This window comes from Mirounga angustirostris, unplaced genomic scaffold (assembly GCF_029215605.1).
Source record: "Mirounga angustirostris isolate CCGP_5_RB_7025 unplaced genomic scaffold, mMirAng1.0.hap1 SCAF_14, whole genome shotgun sequence".
Taxonomy (NCBI): Eukaryota; Metazoa; Chordata; class Mammalia; order Carnivora; family Phocidae; genus Mirounga; species Mirounga angustirostris.
Genome location: NW_026991722.1, coordinates 44798572 through 44813775, shown reverse-complemented (window position 1 = coordinate 44813775; position 15204 = coordinate 44798572). Strand labels below are relative to the sequence as shown.

General features: G+C 39.8%; 1 protein-coding gene and 1 pseudogene across 3 annotated transcripts in view; one reads left to right on the top strand and one right to left on the bottom strand.

Annotated features, from left to right (window-relative positions):
• PSMA8 (proteasome 20S subunit alpha 8) overlaps nucleotides 1–15204 on the top strand; it is a 44050-nt gene that overhangs the window by 6741 nt on the left and 22105 nt on the right. For 2 of the 3 annotated variants that reach the window (XM_045886893.1, XM_045886892.1), the window contains exon 2: nucleotides 6496–6622. In XM_045886893.1, coding sequence (XP_045742849.1) covers nucleotides 6496–6622 — 127 coding nt within the window. The remainder of the gene's footprint in view (nucleotides 1–6495; nucleotides 6623–15204) is intronic. The other variant, XM_045886895.1, reaches the window with a different exon arrangement.
• LOC123853203 (protein FAM178B-like) lies at nucleotides 8655–14847 on the bottom strand (annotated as a pseudogene).

Here is a 15204-nt window from a genome sequence, read left to right as displayed (position 1 = left end):
TTGTTCATTCTGATAAGTATATAGTGATACCTCATTGTGGTTTTAAATTAGCCATTAAATGGCTAATGATGTCAAGCAGATTTTCATGTGCTCATTTGCCATCTGTATGTCTTCTTCAGTGAAATGTCTTTCATGTCTTTTATCCATTTTCTAACTGGATTGGTTTTTCTACTATTGAGTTCTGACAGTTCTTTATATATTCTAGATTCCAGTCCTTCCTCAGATATGGGGTTTCCAAATATTTCCTCTGTCTCTGTAGCTCGTCTTTTCATTCTTTTCTCATGGACTTTCATAGAGCAAAAATTTATAATTTTGATGAGACCCAATTTAACAATTTTTCCTCTTATGGTTCATATTTTTGGGTGCCAAGTCTAAAAACCCTTTGCCCAGATCCCAAAATTTTTCCCTAAAAGTTTATAATTTTGCATTTTACATTTAAATCTATTATTATTTTAAAATAAATCCCTGGGGCGCCTGGGTGGCTCAGTTGGTTAAGCGACTGCCTTCGGCTCAGGTCATAATCCCGGAGTCCTGGGATCGAGTCCCGCATCGGGTTCCCTGCTCAGCAGGGAGTCTGCTTCTCCCTCTGACCCTCCTCCCTCTCATGCTCCCTGTCTCTCATTCTCTGTCTCAAATAAATAAATAAAATCTTTAAAAAAATAAAAATAAAATAAAATAAATCCCTGATAACAAGATATTTCATCATTTAAATAAAGTTGTCTCTTAAGACCATTACCATTCCTAACGAAATTGACAAAAACTCCTTAATATTTTGTAATAGTCTACATTCTGATTTTCCTCATTGCTTACAAAATGTCTTTTTGTAATTGTGTTGAGTCTGAATCTAAAGTCTGTGTACTGTGCTTAGCCCTTAGGTATCTGTTTTATTCTTGAACAGCATCTCCTCTTTTTTCATGGCTTTGACTTCTTGAAGAGACTGGGTTAATTGTTCAGTGGAGCGTCCCACTTTCTAGATTCCTCTGATTGTTTCCTTGCCCTCAGAGATACTATTTGGAGAGACAAGTATAATGAATAAATAAATAATTATAAATGTGCTGACTGAAAGGACAGAATGGGTTGTTGTTTAAAGAATAATAGAGAAGGACTCCTTGAGGTGAAATTGAAATTGAGACTTGAAATAGGAAGAGAAGCATTCCAGGCAGAGGGAATATTACATGTGAAAGTTCAGAGGAGGGAAACAGAATTGTGCTTGAAAAAGTCTTGAAATAAGGTAATGTGGCTGGAGTTTGGTGAATAACAATGACATACTATTGGAGAAATAGGCATGAGCTAGATCTTTCCCAACTTTATAAGCAAGACTAAAGAGTTTAAAAAGATTTTCTAAGTGCAGAGGAGTGCTGTGGAAGGATATTCAAATGAAGAGTAATCTGACCCTACTGATGTTTTTAAATGCTCACCCTGGCAACCTTGTACAGACTAGGTGGCAGTACAGGATGGGGGTGGGAGGATGGAGAGGTGGGGAGCAAAGGTAGAAAGTGGAAAACCTAGTAGGCTATGCAGTCCTGTATAGTCCAGGCAAGAAATGATGGTTGCTTGTATTAGAGTGTTGATGGGAAGTTGGATAATTTGTGTAGGTAAAATGGACAAAAGCAAGGTAATTGGTTGGAAATGGATGGTGTGAGAGGAGGAGCTATAAAGGATAACAACTGGGTTTTTGGCTTAACAAGTGGAATGGATGGTAACTCATTTTCTCAGATGATTCTGGCTGCCAGTTTTGTAGAGTCCAACCAACAGACTTGAGCAATGGAAACTTAACCAAGGCAAAAGGGTCCATAGTGACTTCCAACCCCCTGGCTGAATACAGATAGGCCCATCAGGCAACCCATCTCTAAATATCCATAGGCCATAACTAACCAATGGGCTACTTAAAACCAGGCACAGTTACCAAAAAAAGGAAAATTCCATATGTCCCCATACCTCCTCACCTTCCCCCTTTATTTTATTTTTTTGTTCCTATTTATTTTATTTATTAAAATATTTTATTTATGTATGTATTTGAGAGAGAGAGAGAGAAAGAGAGCTCAAGCAGGGAGGAGGGGCAGAGGGAGAGACTCTCCAGCAGACTCTGTGCTGACTGTGAAGCTTGATGCAGGGCTCAAACCCACCATCCTGAGATCATGAGCTGAGCTGAAATCAAGAGTTGTATGCTTAATCGACTGAGCCACCCCAGGAACCCTTATTTTATTTATTTTACTTACTTTTTAAGTAGGCTCCAGGGCCAGTGTGGAGCCCAACGTGGGGCTTGAACCCTGAGATAAGACCCGAACTGAGATCAAGAGTTGGACGCATAACAGACTGAGCCCCCCAGGTGCCCCCTCCCTTCCCCCTTTAAATCCAGCCCCCACCCACTGCCTTCTGGCAGACAGCCTCTTCTTTGCTGTCCTGCTGCTTCTCCCTTGTCGTGTATTCAGTAAAATTCTATCTCCTTTGTTCCGCTTCAGGTGAATTCTTTCACCACCTGCGCCACCGGCTTCTATTCAGTCGTCACCCCACATTGGGGAACCCCCATCTGATCGGGAGAGATACCACAAGTTTGTGATACTTTTAACAAGTTATGAAATAGTTTTCACAAATAGTCTTCCTGCTTTTCTAGTGTTTTTAAAGTAGGTGTGGATGTTGAATTTTATCAAATGCTGTTGTAGCTTTTGTCATTGACTTTATACTATTTGTTTTAGTTACAACTATTTCAGTTGCAAGCAACTCAAACTGATTTAAACAAAAACTGAGGATGAGTTTGAACTTCATGGGTTCACTTATACTCGAATTTTTTACAATATAGTATTATAAATGTATATCTCTTCCTTATGATTTTCTTAGTATTTTCTTTTCTCTAGCTTTCTTTATTGTAAGAATATAGTATATGATGTACAAAATATGTGTTAATCAACTGTTGATACCGGTAAGGCTGCCAGTCAACAATAGGCTATTAGTAGTTAAGTTTTGGGGAGTCAAAAGTTATACACGAATTTTCAACTGTACAAAGGGATAGGGTTGGCACCCTTAACCCCTGCATTGTTAAAGGGTCAACTGTATTGAATCAAGTACCCAAAGGGAGCAGGGGTAAACCTTCCTTTTAGTCTCAATTATATGGCTACTAGGGTCTTAACCATCTGAGCCCACTACTAGGGTCTTAATGATATCCCCAGAATTGGTATGTCTCTGTCTCTCTTTCCCTCCTTTTCTCTTTTCTGTCTTCCTCTCCATCTCTTGCTTCCTCTACGTATTACTTTCACTCTCAGACATGACCTCCCTAAGAAGTGGCTCCTAGATAGTCCTGGGCTCCAGGCTCCTATCAATAGGTAAAGAATTATCCTGTCTTCCAAACATTTGCAGTAAAATTTCTTCTTTTTTTTTTTTAAGATTTTATTTATTTATTTGACAGAGAGAGACATGGTGAGAGAGGGAACACAAGCAGGGGGAGAGGGAGAGGGAGAAGCAGGCTTCCTGCGGAGCAGGGAGCCCGATGTGGGGCTCAATGCGGGGCTCGATCCCAGGACCCTGGGATTATGACCGGAGCCCAAGGCAGACACTTAACGACTGAGCACCACCGAGGCGCCCCTCAGTAAAACTTCAAGGATTTACTGTTTGATGAGGCTGGGGTGCATTACAGCCCCAGCTAAAGACTCAGTATTTCTCCAAGAAAAATTGAAGTGCTGTTGTTATCAGAAGGGCAAAAATAACAGATCTTCACTATCCCCTGTAACATTTATATTAAAAGATTTACTTTTATTGACATTCCTAAAATTCCTGGAATGAACCATAATTGTTTATGGAATATTACTGTTTTTCTGTATTCATAGATTCTATTTGTAAATATCTTGTTTAGAACTTTTGACATCAGCCAAAAAAGAAAAAGAATTTTTTGACATCAGCTTTTCTTTTCTTTTTTTTTGACATGAGCTTTCCTAAGTGAAAATCGTTAGTACTTTTCTTTATTTAGAAAATGTTTTATTTGCCAGATTTTAACATTGTTACATAGCTTTCCAAAACAGAGTTAGGAACATTTCCATTTTGATCTGTACCATGGAATAATTTTTTTTTTTTTTAAGATTTTTTTAAGATTTATTTTTTTATTTGTCAGAGAGAGAGCAAGCACACAAGCAGGGGAAGCACCAGGCCGAGGGAAAAGCAGGCTCCTCACTGAGTAAGGAGCCTGATGTGGGACTCAATTCCAGGGTCCTGGGATTATGACCTGAGCTGAAGGCAGAGGTTTAACTGACTGAGCCACCCAGGTGTCCCATTCATGGAATAATTTAAATAGCATAGGAATTACCCATAACAGATAATCAGGAAAAATTCATCCATGAACCTTCTAGGCATGACACTTGTTTTTGAAATTATCCCATGTTTGTTTGAGAGACTGTGTTTTCTATATTTTCTTGAGTCCGCATGGGCAGTTTTAAATTTTTCTAGTTTGTCATCCTTTTCACATTGGTTAACTTAGGGTTATAATTTTTAAATTCTTGGTTTTTCACAATTGTATATAATTTTTATACTTTGCCCCTCTTGGCTAGATTAACTGAGACATCTCTTCATTATTATTTAAAAAACTATCTCTTGGTATTACTTATCAATTTTATTTTTTTCTCCCTAATCATTAATTTCTGCTTTTTCCTTATTCACCTTGTAAGCTTAGCTTAAATACTTTTATTCCTTCTTGAACTTCTTGAATGAATTCATAATTATTTTTTATTTGATTTTATAAAATGTGATTATGAATTTTCTTGTGAGAATAATTTTACCCACATACAAAAGACTTTGATATTAGGATTTTCATTATAAACATTTTCTAGGGGTGCCTGGGTAGCTCAATTGGTGTAGGGTCTGCCTTCGGCTCAGGTCATAATCTCAGGGTCCTGGGATCGAGCCCCGCATCAGGCTCCCTGCTCAGCGGAGAGTCTGCTTCTCCCTCTTCCTCTGTTCCTCCTCCCTGCTTGTGCTCTCTTTCTCTCTCTCTCTCTCAAATAAATAAAAAATATTTAATAAATACATAAATAAACATTTTCTAGATAGTCTGTGTTGGAAGTTTTAATTTCTTTATTAAGTCAAAACTGTTTAGGTGAGAATTATAAAACTTATTATATGTGGTGATCGATTAATTTAATTTCATTTATTACAATTTGGGGAAAATATTGAGATTTTCTTGAGTCATAATATATGTTATATTGTTATAATGTCCCTTGGCTTGATAAGAAGGCATAATTCCTGTAGGATATAAATTTCAACGTGAGTCTCTTAGATGAAGGTGGGAATGTCGAGGGAGGGTTGTTGATTTTAGATAGGATGATTAGGTAAAGGCCTGTCAGATAAATTGACAGACTGGAATGAAGTGAGGGAACAGTAAGAGCAAAAGCCTTGATAAATTGTCTTAAGTTTTATTTAATTGAAAGATGTGGGGCACCTGGGTGGCTCAGTCATTAAGCGTCTGCCTTCGGCTCGGTGACGTCATGATCCCAAGGTCCTGGGATTGAGCCCCTCATCAGGCTCCCTGCTCTGTGGAAAGCCTGCTTCTCCCTCTCCCACTCCCCCTGCTTGTGTTCCCTCTCTCGCTGTGTCTCTGTGTCAAACAAATAAATAAAATCTTAAAAAAAAAAAAAAACATGTAATCTCAGGTCTAGTTCTGTATTTAAACTGTTGTGTATTTCTACTTCAGTGATACTAATTCAGAGCCCACCTATTTGCATAAGTAGTACTAATATCACACTTGGCTACAAGGCAATCATAAACACAAATACCTGTATCAAAATATTTAGATCACCAGTGTAATACAGAATTAAACTTCTCATCTATTACTCTTGAACCCCTGAGAATATAGACATGTTTCCACGGAAGTCCCAGTTTGAGAACTACTATCTTATACATTATTCTTTAGACATTTTCCCACTTCACTCCCAAGGGAAGGGATAGAGGGAAGAACAATAGTGATTCTTCTTGTTGTATTCATGTTTGAATGGAGGTTTTATTGATCAGTGAACTGGAGTGAAGGCATTTGGTCTTTCTCTTGGCTGCTTATAGCCCCCAAGCACTATCCCTCCAGATTGTGAGATACATGGGAGAGCTTTCAGAATTTTATCTACTTAATTTTCTATACTATTTCTGCTACCACCACTAGTATTGCCCATTCTATAAGGAATCCATATAGATTCCCAACATTTTCTTTCATTTTGATTAAAATTGTTCCTTATCTAGTTAGCACTTCTTCAGGTGTATTGCTTGAGTTTAGGACACTCTTGTAGTTTCAGCATTGGTGGTATATTCTTCCAATTTCTACGTATTTGTCTTCTTTGCTTTGGGTTTGGAGAATGGGACTTCTAGTAATCCCGTACCTATGCAGCTGTTTTCTTGGAAGTCGACTTTTCTCAGCTTTATTGAATAGTTAAGGAAACGCCTTTTCCTCTAAGTCATGTGTTAGAATAACTTCATTTTAATGTTAAAACTGACATTAATTATGGTTTTTTTTCAATCATTTGACAGGTTGGAATCCGAGGTACTGATATAGTTGTGCTTGGAGTAGAAAAAAAATCTGTTGCCAAGCTTCAAGATGAAAGAACTGTGAGGAAAATTTGTGCCCTTGATGACCATGTTTGCATGGCTTTTGCAGGTACTTATGGAACTACAGTAATAATACAGAGTATCATAGTGTAGTAGGGTAACACAGTTGGCCCCTCCTACAATCATCCTGCTACATTTATGCGACACATGGAAATATGCTCCATTTCTTAACACAAACAGTATACCCTGTCTTTTCCGGAAGATCACATCTCTATAAACATGGATTTCTGATAATTAGTTTTGATAAAACAGAAATATTAAAAGATACATATTATAGTACCCTAATTATAACTTCAGGTAGCTGTGTTTTCTTTTTAAACTTTTATTTTTAAATAATTATAGATATTCAGGAAGTCATTAAAAAAAAAATGGAGGGGGGTGCCCCTGGGTGGCACAGTGGGTTGAGCATCCGACTCTTGGTTTCAGCTCCGGTCCCGGTCCTTAGCGTGGAGTCTGCTTGAGATTCTCTCTCCTTCTCCCTACCCCTTCTGCTTGTGCGCTCTCTCTCTCTAAAATAAATAATCTTTCAAAACAAAACAAAACACAGGGAAGTCTCCTTTACCGAGTTTCCCCCAGTGGTAACATCTTCAAAAACCAGTATATTGACGTTGTTACAAGCCACAGAGTTTATTCAGATTTAAACAGTTTTGTATGCATTCATTTGCATGTGTGTGTGTGTGTGTAGTTTTATTAGACTTATCACATGTGTAAGTTCATGTAACCATCACCACAATCAAGATACACAACTCTTCCATCAACCAAAGACTACCTCATGCTATTCTTCCTCATCTCTAACCTCTGGTAGCCACTCATCCATTCTCTTCTCCATCTCTATAATTTTGTCATTTTGAGAATGTTATGTGAATAGAATCCTGTGATATATAACCTTTTCATCTTAGCTTTTCTTGTTCAACATAATTCCCTTGCCATTCATCCAAGTTGTTGCATATATCAATAATTACTTGCTTTTTATTGCTGAATAGTGTTCCATGATAGGGATGTACCACACTTTTGTTAACAACTCACTGGTTGAAGGACATTTGGATTATTTCTAGTTTTTGCCCAGTACAAATAAAGCTGGTGTGAACATTTGTGTACAGGTTTTTGTGTGAACATAGGTTTTCCCTTTTTTTGTGATAAATGCTCAAGAGTACAGTTGCTGGGTCATATGGTAATGCATGCTTAGTTTTATAAAAAGCTGGCAAATTGTTTTCCAGAGTGCCTGAACTATTTTGCATTCCTACTAGCAGTGTATAAATGATTCATTTTCTCTGCATCCTCAGCAGCCTTTGGTGTTGTTACTATTTTTAATTTTAGACATTTTTATAAGTGTGTAGTGCTATCTCATTGTGGGTTTAATTTGCATTTGACTCATGGCTAGTGATGTGGAACAGATTTTCATGTGCTTATTTGCCTCTGTATTTTTTTTTTTTAAGATTTTATTTATTTATTTGACACAGAGAGACACAGCAAGAGAGGGAACACAAGCAGGGAGAGTGGGAGAGGGAGAAGCAGGCTTCCCGCTGAGCAGGGAGCCCGATGTGGGGCTTGATCCCAGGACCCTGGGATCATGACCTGAGCCGAAGGCAGATGCTTAACGACTGAGCCACCCAGGCGCCCCTTGCCTCTGTGTTATAGCAAACAAGGCATGTTTCTTGTCATGTGTGCATGCACATGCACCCATTTTCTTTTTATTTTTTCTTTTCTTTTTTTCCTGAAATAAGACTTTAGTGTGCACAAAGAAAGCTCACATTAGTGACAGAGAGAGGAAGGAGCGTGGGGCGCGTAGGTGGCCCAGGGAAACCAGGGGGTATGGAGACAAAGGCCTTACGGCAGAGGAGACAGCTGGGAGAGAAGGAGAGCTGAGGGGTGGGCCAGGCAGGGAGAGGCCCCATCCGTTGCCTGGTGCAGGTCAGGGGCAGTGTCAAGGCAGGCTCTTGCTTCATCACACTTGTCCTCCTCTGGCCTCTGTCTTTGCTCCTTCCTGTTCCCTGAGCCCTTTTCGCTTCTCACCAGAGCCAAGAGCCTGGGGCCAGCCCTGCCTTGCAACTTTAGTCTTTCCACGGCCTCCTTTAGTCTTTCTAGTCTTCTACAGGGCCTGGGGCTGGCAGCGGCAAGATGATTACTTTTTTAAGACAGATAAAGGCTACTTTTTGTCCAGTAAGGCTCATATAGACCTGCTGCCAGCAGATGTAGGTCTGGGCAACCAGGTCTTTGAGTCTGGTCCAGTACATGGCCTGGAAGCTCTCCTGGATATTGGTGCTAATATGGAGGCCCAACTGCATGCACAGCAAGCTGCAGCTCTCACCATTGGTCTGGAAGAATGTCCTGGCAGCTGACCCCCACCCAGGCAGTGTCAGACAGCTGTGGCACAGGTAGCAGACCTTGTGATCTGGTTTGGCACTGGCCTTTGCTGTTGCTCCTGGCAAGGTGGCAAGGTCTCAGAGCCCATGTATTACCAGAGGGATGATGGTCTCATGAGGCTCAGGACCTGGCTAAGCAAAGACAGCTGGGCCTTCTCATGCCAGAGACGGAATGTCTCTTGCTGGTCCAGCATCTGCGCAAAGACCACAAGGCTGGGCTGGCTTCGAAGCTGTCTGCTCCAGAAGGTCACGTCCAGGAAGAACTGCATGAGTGGTAATGGTGATCCGACACCTTGCTCAGGGTACAGCACAGCTGCTGGAGTTTCCCTGGCCACTCCTGGATGTTCTTGAGGAGCAGGAGCAGAAACTGCTGGAGATTGGTCTTGCGTGGCAGGCAGAGCTGCCCTTCCAGGCCAGCTCAGCACAGCAGCTCAGTTAGGCCCGAGAGGTCCCCATCGGTGTAGGCCCCTGGCTGTGCGAGGGTACACAGTGTCAGGAACTTATAGATATAGCTCAGGCTAATGTCTAAGGCAGTCTCCAGGAGTGTGTTCTGCTGCTCACTCCAACTCAGCCTAGTGTCATTTATTTAAACACTTTCCCACTGTGCTGACAGGGCCCCTGCAGTCCCAGAGCAGGACTATGGGCTCCCAGGCTATAAAATGCTTCCATGACCTCTTGCAGTGAGGGTCACCACCAGTGCTTATCTCCATCAGACTGATGGAAGAGCCCATCCATGCTGAGATCCCATAGGAAGCCAAAGGCTCCTGAAGAAATTTCTGGAGGCCATGTCAGCAGCTGGAAGAGCCACTGGAGCAGGGGTGCGTAGGTAGAGGTTGCTCACGAGGCCACTGTGCAGGAAGGACAGCTGCTGGGCCAGGGGCATCTGAAGAACAGCCCCTCCAGGTGTGGCTTCAGGTGTGAACAATCCAGGATACAATGTAGGAGGTGACACCCGGGTAGAAACACAGCCTCACTGGGATGTACTGGTGACACAGATAACCTCTCCACCAGCATCCTGTGCTCAGGTATGAGAGGCACTTCATCTTCATCCAGATCCAAGGGGCTGAGGTCGGAAAAGTCATGCAGAAGCAGCTCCTCCAGCTCCTGCTCCAGGGCCTGTTCCCGCTTCTGCAGTAAGTAATCTAAGCTGTTGGTGTAGCTCTCTGAGGCTTCAGAGGCGAACTGGAGCAAGCTATGGGTGTCCACCCCTGGAGCTGCAGCCTTCTGACTTGGGCCTGCCATGTTCCAGAACAGCTCCTCCAGTGAGTCCAGGCTCCCCTGGGGGTCCGAGTCCTGCGGCTCCTGCTGTAACTCCTCAGGTGGGCCCATGTCCTCAGGCCTTAAGGCCCCATTGCACCCACCCACCTCTGAGCTGTGGCCCCCTTGCCAGCCTACAGTACCCTCAGGTTCAGGAACTCTACAGGCAGTGGGCTCCAGTCAGTGGGGAACATGTCCCTGGCTGCATGCACCTTGGGCTTCTTTGACGAGTTGTGAGTTGGAGCTGAGGTAGGACTGCAGTGGTGCCAGGTGGGGTGGAGGAGCCCCTGGTGCAGAGGATGGTTGAAGCAACTGCCCTTCGGGCTGTACAACAGGATGGGCACCACAGCAGCTGCTTTGACCCCTTCTGTCTGAGGAAGGGCTAGTGGAGTCTTCTGGGGACTGGCCATCAGCAAACCACTGGACTTTTATCTTCCGGGGCCTCCCCCACGCCCCTACCGTTGTACCAGCAGGTTGCACCTAGATGGGCAAAAGCCATCCAGCACCTGGGCACATGTAGACAGCCACACACACCCATTTTCTAATGATGTTTTTTCAAACCAGGATTTTTTATTGATGCTTAAAAGCCTTATTGAACAAAAAATAGCCTTTATCTGTCTTTAAAAGTAATCATCTTGCCAAAAAACAAGTTCTAAAAAATTTTTAAAAGATTGAAATCAGACAGAGTATCATTTCCAATCAAAATGGAATAAAACTAGAAATCAACAGCAGAAGGAAAACTGAAAAAAATCCATAGATGTGTAGGAATTAATACAGCTGACCCTTGAACACACAGGTTGGACTACACAGGTCCAGTTATATGTGGATTTTTTACATATAGTACTGTAAATTTATTTTCCTTATGACTTTCTTAATAACATTTTCTTTTCTCTAGCTTACCTCATTGTAATAATACAGTATATAATACATATACAGAATAAATGTTAATTGACTATGTTATCAATAAGGCTTTCAGGCAACAGTAGGCTATCAGTAGTTAAGTTTTTGAGGAGTCAAAAGTTATATGCAGATTTCAGTGGGGGGAAGGGATTGGCACCCCAACCCTTGTGTTGTTTAAGGGTCAACTGTACTCCTAAAAAACCCATGGGTCAAAAAAGACATCAGAAGAGAGGCACCTGGATGGCTCAGTCAGTTAGTCCTGGGATCAAGCCCCACATTGGGTTCCCTGCTCAGCAGGGAACCTGCTTCTCCCTCTCCCTCTCCCTCTGCTGCTGCCACTGTTTGTGCTCTCTCTCTCTCTCTCTCTGTGTCAAATAAATAAATAAAATCTTAAAAAAAAAAGGCATCGGAAGAGAAATTAGAAAATATCTTGAGACAAATGAAAATGAAAACACATCATATGAAACTTATGGAATGTAGCAAATGCAGTGCTAAGAGGAAAATTTGTGGTCGTAACTGCTTAATTTAAAAAAAAGAAGAAGGAAAATGTCAATTCAATAGCCTAACGTTATACCTTAAGAACTAGAAAAGAAGAGCAAACTAAACCTAAGGCCAGCACAAGGAAGGAAGTAATAAAGATTAGAGATATAAAAAATAGGAGAACAAGAAACAAAAATCAATAAAACCAATAGTTTTATTCTTTGAAAAGATTATCAATATTGACAAAACATTAGGTTGCCTAAGAACAAAAGAAGACTCAACTAAAAGCAGAAATGAAAAAGGAGACATTACTAATGATTTTAAAGAAATAAAAAGGATTATCAGAGTACTGTGAACAGTCATAAACCAACAAATGAGAAGAAACTGACACATTTCTTGAAACATACAAATTACCTGTTACTCAAGAAGAAATGGAAAATCTCAACAGATGTATAATAAGTAAAGAGTGAATCAGTGATCAAAAACCTCCCAATAAAAAAACTCCATGACTAGATGCTTTCTCTGGTGAATTCTACCAAACTTTTAAAGAAGAATTAACACCAACTCTCAAACTCTTCAATGAATTGAAGAAGGAATGCTTCCAAACTCATTCTATGAGACCAGCATTACCATGATACCAAAACCAAAGACACAACAAGAAAACTATAGACCAATATCCCTTATAAATATTGATGTAAAAATCCTCACCAAAGTACTAGCAAACCAAATTCAGCATATTAAAGGAATTATATACCATGACCAACTAGGATTTATTTCTGGAGTGCAAAGATAATTCAACACATGAAAATCAATATAATATACCATACTAACAAAGTGACAGACAAAACTTCACGATCATATCAATTGATTCAGAAGAAGAATTTAACAACATTCAATACCCTTTGATGATGAAAACACTCAACAAACTAGGAATAGAAGGAAAAGATCTCCACATAATAAAGGCCATTTATGAAAAACTCACAGAGAACATCATAGTTACAAAAGACTGAAAGCTTTTCCTCTAAGATCAAGAAGTCAAGGATGCCTACTTTTGTCACTTCTATTTAACATAATAGTGAAAGTCCTAGCCTGAGCAATTAGGCAAGAAAAAAAAAAGGCATCCAAATTGGAAAGGAAGAAATAAAATAAAATCTGTTTACAGATGACATGATCTTGCATATAGAAAACCCTAAAGATTACACACACACACACACAAAACTGTTAGAGGTAATAATTAAATTGAACAAAGTTGGAGGAAATAGTGTCAACACAAAAAAAATCAGTTGTGTTTCTATACACTGACAGTGAACAATCTGAAAAGGAAATTAAGGGAAATAATTCTATTTATAGTAGCATCAAAAAGAATAAAATACTTAGGAATAAACTTAACCAAGGAGGCAAAAGACTTGTACACTGAAAACTATAAAACGTTGCTGAAAGAAACTGAAGAAGACACAAATAAATGTAAATGCCCCATTTATTTAAAATCTCAAAATACCTTTTTAGGTTAAGTTCCACTCATAAGAATTTTAGCAACATCATATACCCAACGCTTCCCATTTAGCTCCTTATGCAGCTCAGTCAGTTAAGTGTCCCAACTCTTGGCTTCAGCTGAGTCTGTGGAATAGGAGAAAAATATTTGCAAAACTATATCTGATAAGGGATTAATTACCAGAATATATAAAGAATGCTTAGAACACAACAGCAAAGAAGCAGACACCCCAATTCAAAAATGAGCAAAGAATTTAAATAGATATTTCTCCAGAGAAGATATACAAATGGCTGATAAATGCATGAAAAAATACTCAATGTCACTAATCATTAGAGAAATGCAAGTCAAAACCACAATAAATTACCACTTCACATCCATTAGGATGGCTGTTATCAAGAAAACAAAATAAGGATTAACAAGACTGTGGAGAATTCCAAACTTTGTGCACTGTGGGTGAGAATGTAAAATGGTATAGTCACTATTGAAAACAATATAGTGATTTCTTAAAAAATTAAACATAGAATTACCATGTGATTCAACCATTCCACTTCTGGGTATATATCCAAAAGAACTGAAAGCAGGGACTCAAAGAGATATTTGTATACCCATATTTATAACAGTATTAATCACAATAGGTAAAAGATGGAAAAGCCCATGTATGGGTAAACATAATGTGTTGTATACATACAATGGAACATAATTCAGCCCTAAAAAAGGAAGGAAAATCTGACGCATACTACAACATGGATGAATCTTGAGGACATTATGGTAAGTGAAATAAGCAGTCATAATGGGATAATTACTATATGGTTCCACTTATATGAGAATACCTGGACGAGTCAAATTCACAGACACAGGAAGTAGAATGGTGTTTGCCAGAGGCTGTGGTGGAGGGGGAATGGAAGGTTATTTCATGGGCTCATAGTTCAGTTCGGAAAAATAAAGTCCTAGAGATGGATGGTGATGATTTTTCCAACAGTGTAAATGTTCTTAACTCCACTGAACTGTTTTTAAACCTAGAAATGGTTAAAATGATAAATTTTATGTTATGTACATTTTACTACAATAAAAAATTTTTAAAGAAATCATCTTAGTATAAATGATATGAAATGCTTTAACTTCTAGTATGCATACTTTTATGACTTTATTTTTTTATTTTTTTTTGAAGATTTTATTTATTTATTTGACAGAGAGAGACACAGCGAGAGAGGGAACACAAGCAGGGGGAGTGGGAGAGGGAGAAGCAGGCTCCCCGCAGAGCAGGGAGCCCGATGCGGGACTCGATCCCAGGACCCCGGGACCATGACCTGAGCCGAAGGCAGTTGCTTAACCAACTGAGCCACCCAGGCACCCATACTTTTATGACTTTAAAAATAATTTTAAAATATGAATATGACCTTTTAGCAGAGCAAAATAAGCATTTACTAATACACTTCCCCACATGTTAATTTATTTTTGTAATTGGAAAATGCCTAAATGTCTAATATTGGGGAACTAGCATAATCAACCATGGCATATCCAAGCAGCTGCTTAAAAGTATAGGCTCTAGAACCATACCAACTGGGTTCTAAGCCAGACTCCCTTGCCAACTACACCTGTGACTATGGGCAAGGTACTTAACTGCTCTTTGCCTCAGTTTAGTCTTCTTTAACATGAGGCTAATGATAGTGTGTACCTTATTGATTTGTTACAAGAATTAAATGAGTTAATAGATAAGAAGCATTTATAACAATGTCTGGCATATATTATTAATATTACCACTACAATTACTACTACCACCATGTTATCATTCTTATTATTTAGTAGCAGTTAAAAAAGGAGGCATAGCCCACAACTATATAGTCAACTAATCTTCAACAAAACAGGAAAGAATATTTGATGGAAAAAAGTCTTTTCAACAAATGGTGTTGGGAAAACTGGACAGCGACATGCAGAAGAATGAAAGTGGACCACTTTCTTATACCATACACAAAAATAAATTCAAAGTGGATAAAAAACCTAAATGTAAGACAGGAAACCATCAAAATCCTAGAGGAGAAAACAGGTAGCAACCTCTTTGACCTCAGCCTCAGCACCTTCTCACTAGACATATCACTGGAGGCAAGGGAAACAAAAGCAAAAATGAACTATTGGGACATT